General features: G+C 39.8%; 1 protein-coding gene across 8 annotated transcripts in view; it reads left to right on the plus strand.

Annotated features, from left to right (window-relative positions):
• The window catches only part of LOC134528462 (liprin-alpha-1), a 100,652-nt gene that overhangs the window by 74,557 nt on the left and 4,604 nt on the right, over positions 1 to 21,491 (plus strand). For 4 of the 8 annotated variants that reach the window (XM_063362097.1, XM_063362104.1, XM_063362101.1 and 1 more), the window contains 8 exons: positions 1,086 to 1,237; positions 2,153 to 2,200; positions 8,044 to 8,191; positions 8,836 to 8,975; positions 10,182 to 10,376; positions 15,809 to 16,072; positions 18,780 to 18,936; positions 21,140 to 21,256. In XM_063362097.1, coding sequence (XP_063218167.1) covers positions 1,086 to 1,237; positions 2,153 to 2,200; positions 8,044 to 8,191; positions 8,836 to 8,975; positions 10,182 to 10,376; positions 15,809 to 16,072; positions 18,780 to 18,936; positions 21,140 to 21,256 — 1,221 coding nt within the window. The remainder of the gene's footprint in view (positions 1 to 1,085; positions 1,238 to 2,152; positions 2,201 to 8,043; positions 8,192 to 8,835; positions 8,976 to 10,181; positions 10,377 to 15,808; positions 16,073 to 18,779; positions 18,937 to 21,139; positions 21,257 to 21,491) is intronic. The other 4 variants (XM_063362099.1, XM_063362100.1, XM_063362102.1 and 1 more) reach the window with 4 other exon arrangements.

Consider the following 21,491-nt stretch of genomic DNA (forward strand, 5'->3'; position numbering starts at 1 on the left):
TTACGTACCTATCACCCCCTCCTCTGCCGCCATCCCATTTGACCGCCAGGGCATGGGTTGGAGTGGCGTCACCGCTGACGCACTCTCCTCTACCAGTTCCCCCCACCACGTACCTGAATATTCCCTTCATGTGATCGGAATTTTCGTAACGCACTAAAATTGTAGGCCCCTTGGCAAAGATGTTTCACTTCAAGATGGCAACCTTTTGGTTCTGTACTCTTAGAAGAAAAAAAAAATTATGCTGTGCTTTTTGATGGAATACAAAAAGAAGGTGCATTATACACAAAAATTGTATTTAAAATTTTACTACCCAGCATACAATAAATTCAGATTTTTTTTTTCAATAATGTTTCACAGACCTTTGAAACAACACTCAATTGTGTCTAAAACTTGTATGCTCTGTAGACTGTATCCGACAACATTTTGCTCTATGGTCTGTATCCATCAAAAATGCGCTCTATGGTCTGTATTCTGTATTAGTGTGCTCTATGGTCTGTATCCGGCAACAGTGTGCTCTACGGTCTGTATCCCGCAACAGTGCGCTCTATGATCTGTATCTTGCAACAGTGCGTTCTATGGTCTGTATCCCGCAACAGTGCGTTCTATGGTCTGTATCCGGCAACAGTGTGCTCTATGGTCTGTAACTGGCAACAGTGTGCTCTACGGTCTGTACCCCGGAACAGTGCGCTCTATGGTCTGTATCCCGCAACAGTGCGCTCTATGGTCTTTATCCGGCATCAGTGCGCTCTATGGTCTGTATGCGGCAACAGTGCGCTCTATGGTCTGTATCCCGCAACAGTGTGCTCTATGGTCTGTATCTGGCAACAGTACGCACCAAAATTACAGCGCTGGTATCAGGAATAATGTATTGTAAAGAAAGTGCACACTGCAAACTTTGGATGAGGCGCGCTATAGCAGCCACGCGACTAGACCGGTGATCATCAGCCAGCGCCTCTGCGAGGTTACGTGAGCACCAGGCAGGGGTGCGAGCCCCGGGTGCTCCTGCCTTGGCGGGACGAGACAAGGGGCCGAGGAGAGGAGCAGAGCGGCGGCGCGGCAGTGCAGCGAGGTGTGTCTCCTGGCAGTTGCAGTTGGCGCCCCTGTCGACGGAGCTGTCCAAGGAGGAGCTGGCGACGGCCGGCGACAGCAGCGGTGCTGCCAGCCCGCTGACCGCGCGCTCCCTGCGGCTCGAGCGCGTCGCGCAGGCGCTTGCGCAGAGTCAGGAGGAACTGCGCAGGTGAGCACACTAGCGCTCACAACGCCCTCTTTTGTCATTTGTCATTGTTAGAGATACGGAAATTTCGCGCATTAATTTAGTCGCAAGTTAGAATGCAAACCTTCACACTCTCGCACTGTGTTCATGATTGGACCGCAGTTGTCTGTACACGCCCCTCTACGACCGCGAGCCAACGATGCCCAGTTAGGAGAGAAGTAAGCGAATCAGCTAGTGCCGATTAACAAGTATAAAACTGTTCTCACTAAGAAATCAACCAATGGATAAGCAAACATCGGTTTAACACACCTATGACTTTGAATTCTACCCTAAGGCCAGACGAATTCGCGAAATTTCCGGGTCTCTAGTCATTGTCCTCATTTGTCAGGGTTGAATGGTGCTAAAGTATGCGCGGTTTTTATAATAAGTATACTGTGAAAAACCTGGTTAGCTTTAAAGACATTACTTTGGTAATAAATTATTTTTTTAAATTACTAAATTATTATAAGTAACTAAATTATTAAAAACACCCACGACCCATTACTTTCCTATTAATATTGATGTGGCAGATACGTCTACATGTTCACATTTGTGAAGCAAATAGTGTATCATAATCTATTTTTACTAACTAAACAATGAAGAAAGTTACCGGCACCGGTAACAAGTATATATCTTGAATTAATTTGTGACTAGTTTTGTAATTAGTTGCTAAATTAGTTGGTGTCTGAATAAAACATTTTTGTGACTATAATAACGAACTTGATAATCTCCCAAAAGTATTCACTGAATAAAAATATACTTACTAGTCGTACAAGTAAAAAAAATCTTGGTTTAACTTCTTTTCTTGCGTGGTATTGGATGCTGGATTTTGCTCTTGTTGTACTTGTGCACGGCCTTTTCGCGCGCGCTCAGGGAGGCGACTGCTGTGTGTGCTTGCAGGCGCGCGGGGTCCCCGGCGGGCGTGCCCGCTGCCAGTCTCCTGCCCAGGTTAACACTCTCTCTCTCTCTCTACTAACCTGCACGCTCGCATGCATGTCCGTCGTGGCGCTCCGTAGAACATCCTGTCCGTCTCCCCATCTCTCAACTTCCCTTCTTAGTAACGTTTCACCCTTTTTTAGGAGTAGAAAGTAATACTTCTCCCGTCAGAAACGGCAGTGGGTCCGCCTTGTTCTTTGACTGAAGCCGTTCTTGTGTCGAAGTACTGCTGTTGAAGAACCAGAAATTAAATACAGAAGAGTCTCGCTAATCCGGACGCTGCTAGTCCGGACATCCGGTTAATCCGGACGTGTCTACAGATATAAAATAAAATATGGGGAAAAAAATAAGTTGTGGCACAGGAGAAGAAGAAAATATAATTCTAAGAGAGGGTTCGCTTGCCCTCAGTTGGCGGAAGTCTTGCTCGTCTGTTTTCCGAGAAGTGACCCATTCTATACTCACGAGTTGTTTTGTTTCCTTCAGTCGATGGTTACTCATGTTCGTGATAGGTGCTCGTAACAGTTATTTTTATTCAGTGCATCTTATTGTATTCACTTATTAAGAGCAACTTAATGGCTACTAAACATAAAAAAGTGACTGTAACAATGGAGCAAAAACACCAAGCCTTATATGCGGGTTAGTATTAACTAGAATCGTGCAAGATTTAGGAGTGAGAAAACAATCTGGTTCTGATTGGGGGAAAAAAAATGTAAATAAATTGAAGATTTGAGTGAAGATGGTGAGAAACGAAACTTTAGACGGGGCTTTGTACATTTGGGTTTGCCAACAACTTAAACAAGGTGTTCCCTTTTGGGCGCAACATTACAAGCATTTGACCTCAAACTTAATGAAAAATTTGAAGGTGACCCTGCTTTTACTGTCAGTGTGAGATGGTTGCCTTGTTGGAAAGATCGACATGGTGTTCGTGAACTTAGCGTAGTGGTGAAATTTTGGTCATGTGACAATAGTGCATGTGAAGACTTTAAATTGAAATTTGAAAAGTTTGTTAAAGATGAAAACTTAGAGCCTTCTCAAGTGTTTAATGCTGGCAAAACGGGATTAAATTACAAAATGCTTCCAAATATACATAGCATCAAAGTTGGATTCTGTAGCCAAAGGCCATAAGGTTAAAAAAGAGTGACTTTGCTTCCTTGCAGTAATGCTTGTGGCAATTTGAAAATTCCACTTATGTTTAAAGGCAAATCGGCTAAGCCTAAGGCCCTTACAAATCTTAATAAAAATGCTCTTCCAGCCCAGTAGACTTCTAAAAATCGGCACATGTTTGGTTGCCGTTAACAACAAAAAATTGTCAATAACTAGGTTTTAAATATGTAAATATGGGCTTATGCAATCACTAATTTGAGAATACAGCATTTAAAATAAAATAAAAAATATAAAGTTTTACGTGAAATTGATTGTGGTTCGCAAAAATTTAATGATCAGTACAGTAGAACCCTGTTATAATGTTTTTCAAGGGAGCACAAGAAAAAAACATTATAAGCAGGAAAACGTTATAAGCAGGAAATCTCAATTTAGCACTTAACAATGTTCTAGCTTTGTACCAATGGACTCACCAAGTTATTTTAACAACTTTAATGTTAAAACCAAAGATAGTATACTTGATACATGAATTTTCTGAAACAAGCCAACAATTTTTCAACTTCGTCTTGTTCCCTGGTTAAATTTTGTTTTTCTTTAAAGATACACTACCTCATTTTTTGTAAAATTGTCTCACGATTCATGACGACAATATTAAGAGTGAGAACGTCTACTCCTTCGCCACCTGAAAATGTTCAATTTTGGGATTCTTACTAATGAATGAAAAAAAAAAATATTTGTAAGCAAAGCTCAATGGTTGGCAACTTAAATATCGTAGGACTATGTACGTGCATCTGAATACCCACTGGAATGGCAAGGAAGAGAAGAGTTGACTAAGGGTGCCAACTGACACGTAACTATGAACATTGCGTACCTTCAGTATATTGCATAAAATTGTATTTTAACATACTTCATGTATTGTATGGCAATGATTGTAAACATAAACATACATAAAGGAAACTTTTTATCGTAAGTGTTGGAATAATTTGATTTTAAAACATTTTTTCCCCATTTATTGAATGTTAGAAAGCAAACATTATAAGCAGGAAATTGCACTATTTATGAACGTTATATGCAGGAAATAAATACGTTGTCCTTATGGGGGAAATATATGGACTTTAAAAATATGACATTATAAGCAGGAAAACATTATATGCAGGAACATTATAACAGGGTTCTACTGTATTTAGATTAACAGGTTCGGGAAAATAAGGCGAATAGGACCTGAAATGAGCAGTACATAGGTTAGGTTAAGATAGGTTAGCTGCATAACTAAAAAATAATAATTTATATCATAACATAAATATTTTAACAAACATTTTTCCTTATAATTATTGTAGCTGACTTAACCTAACCAACCTTTCACTTTAAGACTATTACAGTAGAGCACCCTTCAACCGTAATTCCCACAAACGGAACTTCTGATATCCAGAACTACTTTTCCAAAAAAAATTAAAACATTACAAAACATCTCCAAAACATTTCCGCACTGGAAGGAGGCATTTTTGCTTTTGCCTGACTGTACATGTCTTGTAGGCGCGGGCGCACGTCTGTCAGAGGCTAATTATAGCCAGTCTTTCCCGCACATTGCATAAATACACCGCTGGTTTTCGTGTCTGACGTGAATTACTATAAAGATGTTTATGCTATAAGTAGTTTTATTGATTCACTATGTCAAGTAAACGGAAAATTCCGGCCGGCCTGAGAGTATGTACACCGACTCCCACTACACACGCTGACACACGTGATAGCGAGTAACATTTACTTCCAACGTGTGATGCTTTCAGTTTGTAGACAATAATTTAGTGTACAAATATGTATTATGTACATATTTATATGTTAATATATGGTTAAACAGTCTACATTTACCTGTATTTCTCTATCTCTGTGTTTTTTAACGAGATGCTTGAAGTGTTATTCTTGTGTATGTGAAATGTAAACTGTGCGTGGCAGTGACTGTACACTCTCCAGGAAGTGTGAATCACTAGCACGTCAACACAGGAGTAACACAACACTGCAGCTGTAGTCCTACCTCCCCCGAACCCTCTTCTTCATCCTCTTCGCTCACGCACGCACCCACCCACAGAGATAAGAAACACGTGCCTGCCAGTTTGCTTGAATGAAGGTCATTCAACCCGCCCGGAGGCCGGCCCTACCGCAACTCCCCTTACCCGGAATTTTCCCATAACTGGAATAGACCTCCCCCCAATGATTCCGGTTGAGGGGTGCTCTACTGTAGTCTAATTTTCCAGAAGTTGTTATACAATATGAAAAAAAATTTAGTGAGATTTTGATTTTCATTCTTAATATTCAAATTCACTATTCATATTTTAAATAATTTGGTATTCATATTCAATTTGCACAGGCCTACCAAAATATGACCATTTTCATGTTGGCAGATTTTTTTTTTACCTGATGCATACTGCAGCTATAATGATGCATGTTTTTTTTTAGCCAGCCAATGTGCAACTGGACTGTGCCAAATTGCCATATATTGTCCCACGCACTGTTTGCTTACGCTGGTCCATCAAGCAAAACAACGGGGCCCATATCAAAGACTTCGGGCCTTCATTTTTTTACTTCACAGTAACTAAATTACTGTTTTATCATGTTGTGTAAGATAACTTCACATACAATGTTTTACATTTTAAAATTGTATCAAGTCTATACAAACTTATTTTAATTGTATAGTTTTTACAAATTTATGTTTTTATGTACATTAAAACTTTGATTAGCTGTCAGTTCTCCTATATCTATTTTTTTTTTTTTTTTTTTTTAAAAAAGGAATCAACAGACATTTTAAAAATTGTCAACGCATTACTATTACCCCTTACTGCATAAAACTGTAAGTGTATGTACGTATGAATCATTTACGTATCAAGGATTTTATCTTCATTTTCGTCCCAAACTCGCAAGAGGCACTCTGAAAGGCTGGAGCAGAACATAGTCAGTAACAAGTTATTTTTTTGTTCAATATTTTTGTGCTGTCATCATTTGTGGGGGTTTTTTTTTATTCTGTTGATCTAATTTTCTTTGTTTTTTCTTTGTTTGTTCTTTGTTTGTTGACCATATTCTTGTTATGGAATATTATGTGGTGTTTATATCCTGTTGACAACAGCAATTTTTTGCTTAATTTGTGTTTTCATCTTTTGTGTTTTTTGTAGTTTTCTTCTACAGACATACATGTGATTAGCAATGGCGTATGTCCAAAAGCTTACATCAAGTCATGCACTCCCATTGCACAAATCTTTCAAAGATAATAACAAGTTGGAGGTCATGTCCATAAGGTGCTGGCACAGTGATTGTGCTGCACGGTGTTGTACGGTGGCCTGAATGTTGAACAGCCGTGCAGATCAGTGGGTTACTGCGAACATAAGCATGAGTCCTTGACTAGAGGGTGTCTGTCTCACTCTTAGTTTGCACATCAGAGTAAATAGTGACCCTTGTTGCCAGGTTGAACACCGTATTCATTCTTACCGTCATTAACTATGATAAGTAGGGATATGGGCCAATGAAATCCTCAAATACCATCCAACCCTCAGTATTCGAAGATTTCGTATTCAAGGAAAACCGGTCGAAGAAAAATATTATATGTAATAACTTAAATTTAAATAATTCAACACTGTGAAGTTTACTAGGCCAGTTTTTTTCATTCCTATCTATCCTGTTAATGTTCTCCAAATTATTGTACATTTAACATGTAATTATATAGATAAAATTCTATATGTGTGTATTCTGTAAATTTTGTTTGTGAAACAAAAAATTTTTAAGTGGACGTTTCAACATCATAGTTAATATTTTTAATTTCTTGTGCATTATTTAATTTTTGATCCTTCAGACCTAGATTCGGATTTGAGGGGTGTATCTAGATACTATTTGAAATTAAAATTTGATTCAAGAAAATTTTACTACTATATTTGATTTACTTAAGACCATAGAATAGTGTCCATTGACAGTATTATTACATATTATGGCATACTGAAAGAGAAAAAAAAGAAACTAAACACTAAACTCCAATTATTATTTAACAAGAGAAACTGTTGGTGGCAGGCATTCTATTAAATTATTTACTATGCTCAAACAGAGCTAAAAAATTTTAATAAATAAAATAATTTTTATTAATAAACTGTTGAAACCAATATGGTGTTTCAGTTTCTTCTTTGAAGAAAATATTTAACATTACGAGATTATGCTACAAATGAAATACAATTAGAAACATTTTTCCAAAATTCTCATTCCAAATTTTACTTTTAAAGAAATGCAATGTTACAGATGCTTTTGAAAAAATGTAACTTCATTATAAATCAGTGTGTAAAACATATGTGCTGTATGGTATGTGCGCTTAGAAACAAGACCCGTGCTTGTGCCAGACATCATGCATTTGAAAGAGAGAGTGAACGTCCCCTTGTCGCACTGCGGGCCAAGGGTGAGACAGCAGCAGTTTCTTGTCATGGAAAAGCCCAACTGCGACTGACCGTACTTGTCGTCGTCGAGTCATCGAGATCATCGCTGCGTTCACCTGTGGTGTCTGCAGTGGGGTTGCTTTTGATCTGCTCGCTGCTCCTGTCGCGACTGCCTCGTCATTGTTAGCCGGTATATTGTGTTCGTCTGTGCGGTCCGCCGGCGGGATTCTGCATGTTGTTCGAGCTTTTTACTCGGCTTATCCTCGGGTGTGTTTATGTACTCGTATTTGCTGTCCATCAACTGAGAGGTTTCCTGATGGCCAACTGTGCGTGGGCGTGCCGTGTGTTCCGCAGCAGCCAGGACTCGCTGCACCGGGGGCTGGCGGGGTCCGGCCCAGCGGGAGCCCAGCCCATGTCCGCAGCCGCAGCCGCCGCGGCCGCCGCGCAGAAGAAGAAGGGCATCAAGTCCTCGCTGGGCCGCTTCTTCAGCAAGAAGGAGAAGGTTGGTGTGCCTGCAAACCCCCCTCCCTCCCTCCGTGCCTTCAGCCCGTCCCCGTGTCGGCGTTTCACACGCCGTGCTGGTGTCGTCCACCCGCAGCATCGCACAGCTCCTGGTTCGTTCCTCAGCTGAATGTCCATAACTGGCATGTTCGAAAACCAAAGTATTAAACCCAGTATTCGTGTGCTGCACTTCAGTGATTAACAAGCTAAGTCATTAATTAAAAACACTCACCCAGTACGATAGAAACTAAGTTATTATTTTATACTTAGTACAATATATATTAGGTAAACTAAAGATTTATGAAATGAATTCTATATTTTAACAGAAAAAATGATGTAATTAAGTTGAATTTTGGGGAATTTCGCTGCATTTTGGTGTTATGCAGGTTTTTCTGTCGTCCATTTCGGTGTTACATTTCGCTGGTATTTTTGGTTTATCATTATTTGCAATATCAGCTTGCCTCTACTCATTACTTGCGTAAAGCTTTGTATGTAGTAAATATTGGATACAGATCTAGGTTGGCGGGTAGACATGTTAGGCGACAGCATGAGGCTCTCGGAGTGCTCCTGGAGTCCGGGAAGCACACAGGGCCCAGGAAGACGCACGGGACGGTCCGTGCTGAGCCGGAGCCATGTGTGCTGCAGGGCAAGGTGAAGGAGCAGTCGGCGGGCGACGCAGCCGTGATGGCCGCCTCGTACGGAGACGGGGACGTCTCGGCGGACACGCTGAGCCTCAGCGGGGGGCTCGGCCAGAAGGGAGACTTCGACCGCAGGAAGAAGAAGAAGTGAGTATTCCTCCAGCTACCACCGGTTCGCTCCCCACACACGTTAATGGTTTCACGGGCGGTGCCGAGCTGTCCTACGTACAATTACATTCCTTTATGGTTTTATTTGGTGTTCGAGAGTTTGCTTTAATGCGTTCAAATATTTTACTGCCTGTTGAGTGGCCTCTTTTATCTTTTAAAAATTGTTTTGCAAAATTTGTGTGTCATGGTTTTGGCTATGCAGCACTCTGACAATTAATTGTTTCTTGGTGATAAGTGCTGTCATGCTTGTAGAAATAAACGCCACATATGCACAAATATAAAAAAAAATTAGTGCAGATGTTAAACATAAAACGTTCACAACGATAACACTTGAAACTTTGATACTTACTGTTTATGCAAGGAAAATAAGACACACATTCAAATTCATTTATGTTTTTCCATGTGTCCATGTATCTTTCTTTATCTCATCCTTCAAATTCCGTTTACTTAGGCAAAACCCCCTAAATAATAAAGCAAAACTAAGAGCTTTTAAAGTGAAATAAAAACACAAATGGCTTGGTTGTGGAGTGGCAGGCCTGAGACGACAAACACACCCTTCTTCTTCCCATTTATATATCAGAATTAATTTAGTTTTCTTGGTAAACTACTGATACAAAATAAATGTTAACCTGGTTTACACACTAGCATAGCTATCCATTTTTTTTTACTTAGATACAAAAAAATTCAAGTTGCGTCAACACAAAATTACCTATTCCGTTTCAATATAATCAATGTGAAAATGGACTAGGTGTTGAAATAACAAATAAGCTATTATTTTATTTTCATATTGTCACATTTACCATAAAAAAAAAGCATAAAGTACGTCATCATTAATTGTTTAACTATGTGAACACGAGATAACAGGCATTTTACATTAACAGATTCGTTATTAGCTTAGCCAGATGACTGTGAATAATTACATAGTATGAGAAGGTAATAAATTCAAGTGAAATTTTTAAAGCATTTTTGATTAAATTTTTGGAATGATTTCAGCATTTTCGTATTATTGGCCCACGAACAAAACTTTGGTTTCCGTATCTTCACGTGGAACCAGTTTTCTTCTGGGATGATATCAAGAGCTCTGTAGGATTGTCGGGCGCGCTCAGCTACGGTGGACGCGGGGGAACGGGCGTGCTGGCGTGCCGCCGTGCCGCCGTGCCTGGCTGAGACCCGCGCGTGTTGCAGGCACGAGCTGCTGGCCGAGGCCATGAAGGCCGGCACGCCCTTCGCGCTGTGGAACGGACCGACCATCGTGGCGTGGCTGGAGCTGTGGGTGGGGATGCCCGCGTGGTACGTCGCAGCGTGCCGCGCCAACGTCAAGTCGGGCGCCATCATGAGCGCGCTCAGCGACACCGAGATACAGCGTGAAATAGGCATCAGGTTGGTAGCTCCATCCCACAGTCACTGATTAAAAAACTACAAGATAATTGAACAATCAAGGTTTCTGCAAAAACAGGGAAAAATCAGGGAATTGAAAATCAGCCATTCATTCCAGCAAATGCTCACTTCTATACCATAATTTTTTTTTCTCTGCTTTTTAAGGAACTGTTTTTAATATCATTTTTTTAACACTCAGTTTGGAATTTTTGAATGCATTTTGCGTATCGTGTTGCAGTTAGCTTTAATGTTTGTTTTTTTTCCAAAACCAGTCGGGTGTTGAGCTTGTGCTACTGTCGTCGTCCAGGCTATTCCCCGGGAAAGGTGCAGCTGCCCGACTGCTCGAGGTAGAGGGGGGTTCCGGCCTCGTGGCCTCCGGGGGATGCTAACCTGGTGCTCGTAATCACAACGTCAGAGTTCAAAGGGCGACTGCAGGTATATTAACACACCGACCCTGATACATGGGGCTGACCCCGTCCCCGCCTGTGCACGTCTTAGGGGGAAGCCCGGCTCCGTGAGCTGTGCCACGCCGATCTGTGCCGCACTGCAAATCAATGCGCTACTGACTCTGACACGAAGTCTACTGGCTACACGATGTTCAGGATATGCTCCAAATATCTGTGCGTTGCGAGGCGTGTCTCTCACGTCTGACTCGTGACTGTCTGTTAGGACGCCCGCGCCACGAGGGCCAATCGCGGTTCTCACAACCTATATTTGTACACAAAATTAATTATGACAGCCGAGATTTTACTGGCGATGCCACGTAGTTCCGCGCGTCTAGCAACAGGCCTATCCTCGTCAGCGACGCTGAATGACTATGCTTACCCGCGCTGGGAAATAAACCGCGACCTCTCCACTCCCGTGACCGACCGGGCCCGTGACTCGCTCGCGACTGCCGCGTGCCGCCGTCCGCGCGCGGCGCTACCCCTCCTGACATGTCTCCCCCTCCCCTCACCATCCCCCACGGAGCTCGTGACGTGTCGCAGGCGGGGCGGAACCTAAGTCGCCCAGTGCAAAATCAGAACAAGACCCTTCAAATAAAAGTAAAAAAATATATAAAAATTCAGTCTCTCTTCTGCGATACATAAATTGTCTGCTGAAAAATAAAACACATCACCCTCGTCGCCGGGAAGTACTGTCGTACTTGTTGGTACCACTGCGCCTAACTGGCCACTACACCTCCCCCCCCCCCCCCCCCCACGCCTTAGCTACACTGCACCACACACGCATAACTGGCAGGAGGGGCGTTGCCTCGTCATAACGGCCTGTAGGGAGCTAGGTAGGCACTTGGTTCGACGTCACTACGAACAATAGTTGTTGTGAATGACGTGACAATAAGATACTTTTGCTGAATACGCCATAAAATGATGGTTTCTTTTGATACTGAACTGAAACGAAATACAATCGGTAAATAAATTGTGTAGAGACAAGACGAATCTACGTTTTTTACCTTGATTTCGCATTTATCTCGGAATAGTCTAGATTTCGCATTTTATAGCGGAAAAAATATAATTTAGCATATTTTCGCATCTATTTCGCGAAAACGAAAAATCACCATCCCTAATGATAATATGGTACATTAAGTATTGTGGAGGAAAAGATTTCATGATCAGTTTGACATGTCATATATGTCTGGAATGTGTTTCGATAAGCATTTTTAGTTAAAATATTTATGTTATCTTTAAGATTGATGAGTAAAACTGGACGAAAAAGTTTGCTCGGCCAGGGAGAATCTGAAACTGGAAAACTCATGGAAATTGTCTAAAGTAAGAGATGGGGAATCCTGAAAATATTTCTGTCAAAAAAAAAGTATGTACCTAGTATACTCAAGAAGTATTTTCTCTGATCCTTACATGTGAAAATTAATAGAAAACAATCTTCCACTAACATTTTTCTTTTTTTGTTCTTTTCTTGGATTTGACATATTGCTGTATTTCCATTTTTAAAAATGTCCTATAAGTGTGCGCAGCTCACAGAACACTCACGTAAACAGCTTGTTGTCTGTGTACTGTTTGATTGATTGATTGATTGATTTATTTTTATTTCATTCAATAGACCATACATAATGGTATAGAATATGTCATAAAAAAATACAAATAAACATAAAATACAAACACACAAACAGGTACAAGAACAGCATTAAAAACATACAAAATTATAATAATAAAACAGCTGCACTTCCATGAATAAGCACCTATTTAGATAATATTATATATAAAAGAAAAGTAATACATAGAGACCTGAAAAAATAGCATTTGCTATAAAGCGAAAAATAACGTGAATTTCGGCCTTTTATTTTGAATAATGCGAATTTCAGTCTTTTGTGCTAAAAACGTGAATTTTAGCATTTTGTTTGGTGTTCTATTTTTTTTATTTCAATTTCATTAGTACACTTTGACTGCCATTTACTTAATATTAAACCAATTAGGCAATTACTTAAAGTACCGTATAATTATTCAACCCGTTCTTAGTATCAATTACAATGAAAATAAAAGTCGTGAAGCAGAACCAAATCACGTAAGCGTAATTATCGCCATTTGCCACAAACACTGCGTGGCAACGTGCGTGCCGTGCTATTGAATGTACGTAGTTCTTTTGACACGAGACAGAGTGCGCACAGTGTATGCGATCCAGCTATCGAAGTTAGACAACATGCGCGCACTCTGCACAGACACCAAACCAACTAGCTGGACTAGCTCTTGGATGTTTGGTGTTTGTTTTAGTTTTGTATTATACGTACTGCAGAGTGGCGATGGTTGTGGAGTTGAAATTTTTTATAAATTTTTTATAAATCCATTTGAGGTATTTTGTTACATAAGGACTGGAGCACGAATGCAGACGTTAGTACGGTTGTACTGTAGGCGGATGTTATCTACTCTGTGGGCAAACGTTTTGTTTACTTTTTTCACTCGTTGGCAAATACGGTAAAATGATAGTACTTACAGAAAGAATTTTTTTTTCTTTATAAACAGCAGTGGTAGCAATTGTTCTACTATCTATAAACAAGCTCATGGTCTGTTAAAATAACCTAGAAATAAAGATTCAAAATATTATGTACCAGGACTAGGTTTTCATTGTGTGTTATTTTTGCGTCCACGATGCCGAAACCAACGGTGCATGTACAGCAACGAGCAGCCGAGTTCAAAAGTGAAGGACTTTATGCTTCTGATTCTCAAACTCTTATGTGCCGTTTTTGTAACTGTGTAATTTCATATGAAAAGAAAGATGCCGTGATAAAACATACAAAAACACAAAAACACATCAACCTTTCGAAAAAACAAAACTCTTCTGAAAATTAAAGTATGATTCAAACATCTGTACTTGCCAACCTACATAGTGCAAAAAGGAGGAAATTGGCAGTTGACAATCTTGCAGTTAAAACTACTGAGGCTTTCTCAAAAGCCAACATTCCTTTGGAAAAGCTGGATGATCCTAATTTAAGAGAATGGATGAATGAGTTTATTGAAGGTAAGTTTAATTTCAAATCTGTGACAACTAGGCATGTAGTTCTGTAAAGGATTGAGAAAATAGGGAATTTTAATTGCATTTTCTTCACATGTTTGTTTTAGGGGCTGGAGACTTGCCTTGCGTTAGATCTCTTAGGGAAACATATGTTCCTGTGATAGCACAAGCACACTTCAATGAAATAAAACAGTTAGCATAGCATAAATGTGTTGATATTCTGTGTGATGAGACTACGGATTCCAAAGGGAGATGTGTGTTTGTGGTGCTTTTTAAGATTCAGTCAAACAGTTTAACAGATCCAGTGGTAAAGGTAGCTGCAGTAAACATTCTGGAGAAAGCAGATGCTACAACATGTTCCCAGACCATTCTTGAGTGTATTAATAAATACAGTGTCAATTTCATGGACATTCAAGCAATTGTCACAGACTCAGCACGTTACATGACGAAATGTGTCACATCGTTGCAGGTCCTTTTTGGAGAGCACGTTGCCCATGTTCAATGCTGGGCCCACAAACTAGCTTTGGTAGGCAATTGCTTTTCCATTGGACTGAAAGAAGTAAATGAGGCTGTAGTAAAGGTGAAAACTGCGTTTCTTAATACACGGAAAAGGAAACATCATTATTTGCAGTATCTATCAGAACATACAACTAAAGCTGCAAATTTGTTTCCAATGCCAGTAACAACACGCTGGAACTCGTGGTTCAGAGCAGTGTTTTATTTGGCAGAATATTTGGTTGACATTGTTAATTTCTTCAAGCTAGATGAAATGAAGGCTATCAACAATAGTGGTATTCACTATGTAGCTGGTGTTTCAGAAAAAGATGTGGCAATTGTTCTTGCTCAGTGCATACCTATTTGTGAAAACTCACGCAGCTGATATTGTAAGCCTTCTCACAAAGCTTGAAGGTTCGCAGTACCCGACAGCACATTCCCTTTATGGGTATTTGAGTGATTTACTGAAAGGCTTCGAGGGCACATCAAAAGGTGTATTTGACTCCCCTTTTGAAACTTTCATGTCAGAATCATCTCTTACGACAAGTGACAAAGCACAAGTGAAACATAAATGTCAAAACTCATCAGCTCTTGCAATGACCAAACTTCAAAGTCTGATGAACAGTGATTCAAGTGCACACATTTTCAAAGCCATTAGCAAGCTGTTTAGTCCCAAAAACATTTTGCTAAATGAAACAAAAAGTGTTTTGTCGGTTTTTGACAACATCCCTGCATTTAATGGTGTGGACAATTCAGTTAGGTACAAAGGCTACGAATTCCTTAAAGAAGCTGTTCAGGATGCTGTCAAACATGAAAATGAACCGGATGTAGCAAAATTGCTGATGGCTTTGGGAGTGGAACATGAAGTATTCACAAAGGCAGCACTTAAGGCCATTTAGCTGCCCACCAACAATGTTGACAGCGAACGCCTTCTTAGTCACTACAATTTGGTGGTTACTGACAGGAGACAAAATTTAAAAGAAGAGAATATAGAAACATTTACCATGCTTTCATTTGATAGCTAATTTTGAGTGTTTGCAAGTAGATAAAACAATGACAATATTTACTTAGCTGGTGAAATGGTTGCATCTGTACTCTGTGTGTGTTGTTTTATACTCATTGTTTTTAGTTTTGTGAATTCAACAGTTTTTCGAATGTAGTAATGATTTTTTATTGTATCAACTCTTCATCCTTAACGGAAAAAAAAGGTAAATACCATTCAAAAATAACACCTATTTCCAAGAAAAATAACACATATTTCTTAAAAAAATAAAACCTACATTTTCAGGTCTCTAGTAATACATAATTACAGTAAACAAAATTAAGTATAAATATTAACATTAGAACACAATCCAACCTATATCACATAGTACACAGTTCATCATAATCATGTATAAAACCAACTGCTGCTGCGCGGGCGAAGTGAAGTGCGAGCTGCAGCACTGTTAGCACGAGCGCCGTGCCGTGCCGTGTTGCAGCAACCCCCTGCACCGGCTGAAGCTGCGCCTCGCCATCCAGGAGATGGTGTCCCTGACGAGCCCCTCCGCGCCCAAGACGTCGCGCACCACGCTGGCCTTCGGCGACATGAACCACGAGTGGATCGGCAACTACTGGCTGCCGTCGCTGGGACTGCCGCAGTACCGCACCACCTTCATGGAGTGCCTGGTGGACGCCCGCATGCTCGACCACCTCAACAAGAAGGACCTGCGCGGCCAGCTCAAGATGGTGGACAGCTTCCACAGGTGCGGGAGTTGATGTGGAACTGACTTTCCAAAGAGGTACCGTAAAACGGGGTGAATAGAAACGGTCCATTTAGAGATTCAGAAAAACTAAATCTTCAATGAAAAATCATTCTTAATAATGTTGGCAAATTACTTTAAAAATATAAGGATTAAAAATTAATGGTTTTTAGGCATGTGCGAAGGTCTCTTTTTAAATGCGAAGCGAAGTCGTAGCGAAGCTTATATTGTGCGAAGGAATGTCGAAGGAAAATCGAAGTCGAAGGATTTGAAATAACATAATTTTTAATATTAAAAAATTGTTACATAATTACGTTTCATCATGATTATATAGACTAAAGAAAATTCCATTGTACCAAACATCTTCAAAAAATGTATACTACATAAGTACTGTTAAATGTCTTAATCCACAGGAAAAATAAGTACTTTTCATTTATTTAAAATTTGTAAAATTCATTCATCTGGTTTTCATTAGTAAAGTTAAATTCCACCTGGCTTTGAAACGTGGGAGCCAGCCATTTGAGGCTTGAAAATTGTCAATTCCAAGCCTTAGTGCCTCCATTCGTGCTTTTTCTTGCAGTGCTGTGCCCAAGATGGGTATGTTATTAGAGCGTGCTTGCACAATCCAATCAAAAAGATTTTTGTCAAGGTCACTATCGATACATTTGCTATATCTTTTCCTCTTCTGGTGCAGTTTTGCAGCATTTTCTTCAATTTTTGCTCTGTCTTTTACTATTGTGGACAGAGTTGTAGGTGCAATATTAAAGCGTTTTGCAACATCACACTTTTTCTTGCAGTTGTCAACAGCTGTAAGAATCTCTGGTTTTTTGCAATGCTGATACCCACACGCTTTTGGGTACTCATAACTTCTACGGGTAGGCCTACCTACATATGCTGCCCTAATACACTTAATATTAAAAATATAAACAGGTTATCCACGTCGTCATGTCGCGTCGCCATTAAACATGCTTCACGAAACGTCACAAAATGTTCACTAGCGTCGGAAACGTGCCACTATATCTGTTAAATAAATGTTACATACGTATTACATTTGTGTACGATTGCGAAAGATGTCAATCTGAAATGATGTTTACAAACAAATTATAGGTTAGGTCATCGTAACAGAAAACAAACGGTAACAAAAACGCGTTAGTAGTCGTTGGCCATCGTATAATCCACGTTTTATGTATCTAGCCAGATATGGCCGCCATTGGCCAATATCCATTGCTACAAATTCAAACGCGAAAATAAGCATTTTGTAGGATAAATATTATAATCTAATCGTTTTTTTCTTAATTGAAAAAGTTAAGCGTTTTTTATTTATAACTGTTGATTATTCCGCATAAATGTTATGTTGTTACACCAATCACACAAAAAACGGACATTTTTTTTATACGAATGAATTTTCTATCCGCACGGTTACCAGCACTGCAACTGCCATTTTACTCAACCAAATAAAGAAAACGTCTGTAAACAATTTCCACAAGACCTGTCGTTAAACAAAGCTATAGAATTGTGAATGAAATGAGAAAATGTTTAATATTTTGTGTATTAATATCGGCAAAACGATACGTATTAACGAGAAATTACCGTCCAGGGCTTTGAAAAACGTACATTATATATTTATTATGCTTATTAATTTGCATGGCGTTTCAAGAGACCGGCGGCTTTATACGTTATACTGGATTGTACATTAACAAGAGGGACGTACTAGAGAGAATTTGCTGTATACATAATCGGGAAATTACTCGCCGCAAATATATTTTGGCAGTATATACATATTGATCCAAATAGTGGGCCAAACGTTTCTGACAAAAATCTTCTACTTTTCCACTCGAAGTTTATTTTTGTCGAAGCCAAAGTAGAAGGAAAAAAATATCTTCGATTCGACTTCGATTACTCGAAGCTTCGCACACCCCTAATGGTTTTATTCATAAATACCTTCTTAGCAGACTGTTTCTATTCACCCCGTTTTACGGTATATAAGAAATTATTATTATCATTATTAATTTTTATTTCACAAATATGTTCACATAACTATTATACTGCAGAGAATATAACACATACATTGTTTTAATGTTACCAATATCTTATATGTAACATCTGGAGAAATTTCATAGAGTGTGGTTTATATCTGGCATAATGCATTAAATTTTTTAAGTACCTACATTTGTTCGTAGGTTTGAAAGTTATGTTTTCTGCCCATTGAGCATGATATAATGACCACGGTCACATAGATAGGCCCTTTTAACTTCCCTTCGTTCTATGTCGACTTAGTGAAGCTCGCGGCGGCCTTGCGAACTAACGGCGCTAGTAGTAAGTAGTAGGTGTCCCGTTGGATTAAATGGTAGTTTCATATAAAAGAGAAAAAAAAATTTAAAAAAAAAGTTTTTTTTTTTTTTTAATAAACGTCGGGTAAAGTTGAGGGTTTTTATATTATTTGGAAGCTTTGTAGTGTTTGTATACATAGCAATAACTTGTAACTTGGGCAATATTGTCAGTTAAAGTTTTAATCTAAGGTATGTACTATTTAACCAGTTTTTTTTTCTTCGATTGATAAGTCAGCGGTGTGGTGAGTTTCTTCCAGAGACACAGTAACTAGTACTAGAGTGTTATGTCGCTCTGTCCTGTTGGATGAGACGTGGTGGTCTGGAGCCACCGCGGCTCCAACACAAGCGTGAGAGGGGAGCGTGGGCTGTGGGGTTGGCAGGACCAGCCTGCAGTACGGCATCTCGTGCCTCAAGAGGCTCAACTACGACCGGAAGCAGCTGGAGGACCGGCGCAAGGCGTGCGAGAACGAGCTGGCGGACGTGCTGGTGTGGTCCAACGAGCGCGTCATTCGCTGGGTCTCCGCCATCGGCCTCAAGGTACCGGCCGCCGTCCCGGTCCCCAGCCCCCCTGCGTTAATGTCCTCTTCAGACTGAACACTGAAGTGGGTGCCACGAACATGGTCCGTACCGCTGGATGCGATCGTGTGTGTTCCGTGTCAATCCATTGCCATGTTTTTACTTTCTACGATTAGGGACAAGACATTTTTGAAAACTGCAAACAACCACCAAATAATGCTAAATCTGATTTATTTCACTTAAAATGTTCAACTTTCTTTTCCCTTCAAAAACAGTGTAGAAATAGAACTGCACCTGGGAGTGTACCCAGAAAAGCGCTGTCCTAGCGACCGGAGTGTCCACGGGGTTGTCTGTGGGAATCCTGACTCCCCCTCTGGCTCGCGACCACACTGTGTCCCCAGTCGCAGGGACCAGACCTCGAGAACCTGCGGTCACAACTTTCCTGCAGTCCGCACCAACCTCTTCTGTGGATGTCCATAGAGTTGGCTTTCACGCAAATTTACCAAGTAAACTAAGTGGTTGTCAGTTGGAACCGCTCCTATTTATTAATGATCAGAATCAAAATTACTGTACGTGTTTTGATTTGAAAGAAGATGTAAACAAACACCATTTATAATTAAAGACAAGAGTTTAAGGTTTTAGTTTCAGGGCAATTAATTTTTTTTAAAACAGAACATTTTGACGATTTCGTTTTTATTTTTAATAAAATCTGTTGATTTAAAAAAAGATAGCATAATACTGGACAAATTTGAAAATGTTCCAGGAATCTAATTTCTCCAAACAAAACAGTGTCATTTTGACTGATACATGATGCAATCTCACAATATAATGATCTGTAATACCGTGTTTTCTCGCAAATTCATCGCACATTTTATTCTAAAATTAAGTTTGAAAAGTAGGGGTGCGACGATTATGCGGGGAAAAAAAATTTTTGTTAGGTAAAGTTATTCATAAAAAAAACCCGTTCATGGAAAGTACGTTTATTTAAAAAAAAAAAAAAAAAATGGTGGAGTATTCAAGAGCACAGCAAACAATTTACATTAATAATTCATTAAACAAAAACCCTTCTTCAACTTTAAATAGAAACACAAACGCAGGCCACTTGAATCTGCGACGTGAACTAACGCGAAAGAATGCGGGCCATCAAATGTAGTTAACTCGGCACTCGACAGAGAGCGCGCGCTGCATGCAATCGGCGAGATATCGATATTCGACTACGTGCGCGTGCTCTATACGGGAAGCAACATATCCAAACATGAATGATGCCAACTAGCGCTGGCTTCATGTTCATAAGCAGTACACCGCGGCGACACAGACGATCAGATAAAGGAAGTAACGTTGAAAAACGTCTTTAAAAGAAAATGTACACGTCAGACAACTTCGTATTTCCGTTAATTAAATAAGTAAGTGGTAATCTCTGAATAAATATTAGATTTCTACTTTAAAATACATCTTTTATACAGAAAAGATATCTACACTAGTACACCGCGGCGACGCAGACGATCAGATTAAGATAATAACGTTTAAAAACGTCTTTAAAAGAAAATTTACTTGTCAGACATCTTCATATTTCCGTTAATTAAATAAGTAAGTGGTAATTTCCGAATAAATATTAGATTTCTACTTTAAAATACATTGTTTTATACTGAAAAGATACCTACACAAAGCGCTCTGCATCTAATAGCGGGACCAAACACATCATTCGACGTTTAGGCGAGAGGTTTTTTAATCCCAATTTTGTTGGCCAAAAATATAGGTGCGACGATTACGCGATAAAAGAGGGTAAGCGTGTCTTACTATTCGGAACAAATAAAATAAACTTGTTAAAAATTCCTGTGTTTGAAAAATGTACTAATGTCGTAACGTAATCATTTTTACATTTATTGTGGTACGAACTTTACGCTAAATAAATTTCTTTCATTGAATTTTAAATTTAAAAGATTATATTTTTGTGATTGGAGCTAAGTTCTGATTGAAAATGCTGGTTACTTTATTGATTTTAGTTGCACTTCAGTGCTTTGTGGTGTAATCACGTTTATTTCGGGGTTTATATGTTGCAATGTCAGGCCTTTCGGTGTTGTTTTGGTTTTATCACACTTCACCACATAATCTTGCCTCTGTTTATGAAACTCTACTTTGTTTGTCTGACGTGGTTTCTCTCGGTGTGCACGTGATGTGGCTGGCGGGAGACGGTGCGAGTGGCGTGCGTGGCGTGTGTGCGCAGGAGTACGCCAACAACCTGCTGGAGTCGGGCGTGCACGGCGCGCTGGTGGCGCTGGACGAGGGCTTCGACCACAACAGCATGGCGCTGGCGCTGCAGATACCCACCCAGAACACCCAGGTGAGTGCCGTGTGAAGTATTCATTTCATTGCGATTTTGATATTTCTAATTTATTAAATAACAAATTTGGTTTTTAACAGGTATTTGGCAATGTTTGGAAGTGTAATTGTTACATGATTAAATTTTATTTCTGTTTAGATAGTCAGTAAAAAAAAAAGGGGGGGGGGGGGGGGTTCTGTAAAGTCGATTTACGGACGATAATTTTACGTGATAACGTCATAAGAAAACATTGATG

The sequence above is a fragment of the Bacillus rossius genome, chromosome 1 (assembly GCF_032445375.1).
Source record: "Bacillus rossius redtenbacheri isolate Brsri chromosome 1, Brsri_v3, whole genome shotgun sequence".
In the NCBI taxonomy this organism is placed as follows: domain Eukaryota; kingdom Metazoa; phylum Arthropoda; class Insecta; order Phasmatodea; family Bacillidae; genus Bacillus; species Bacillus rossius.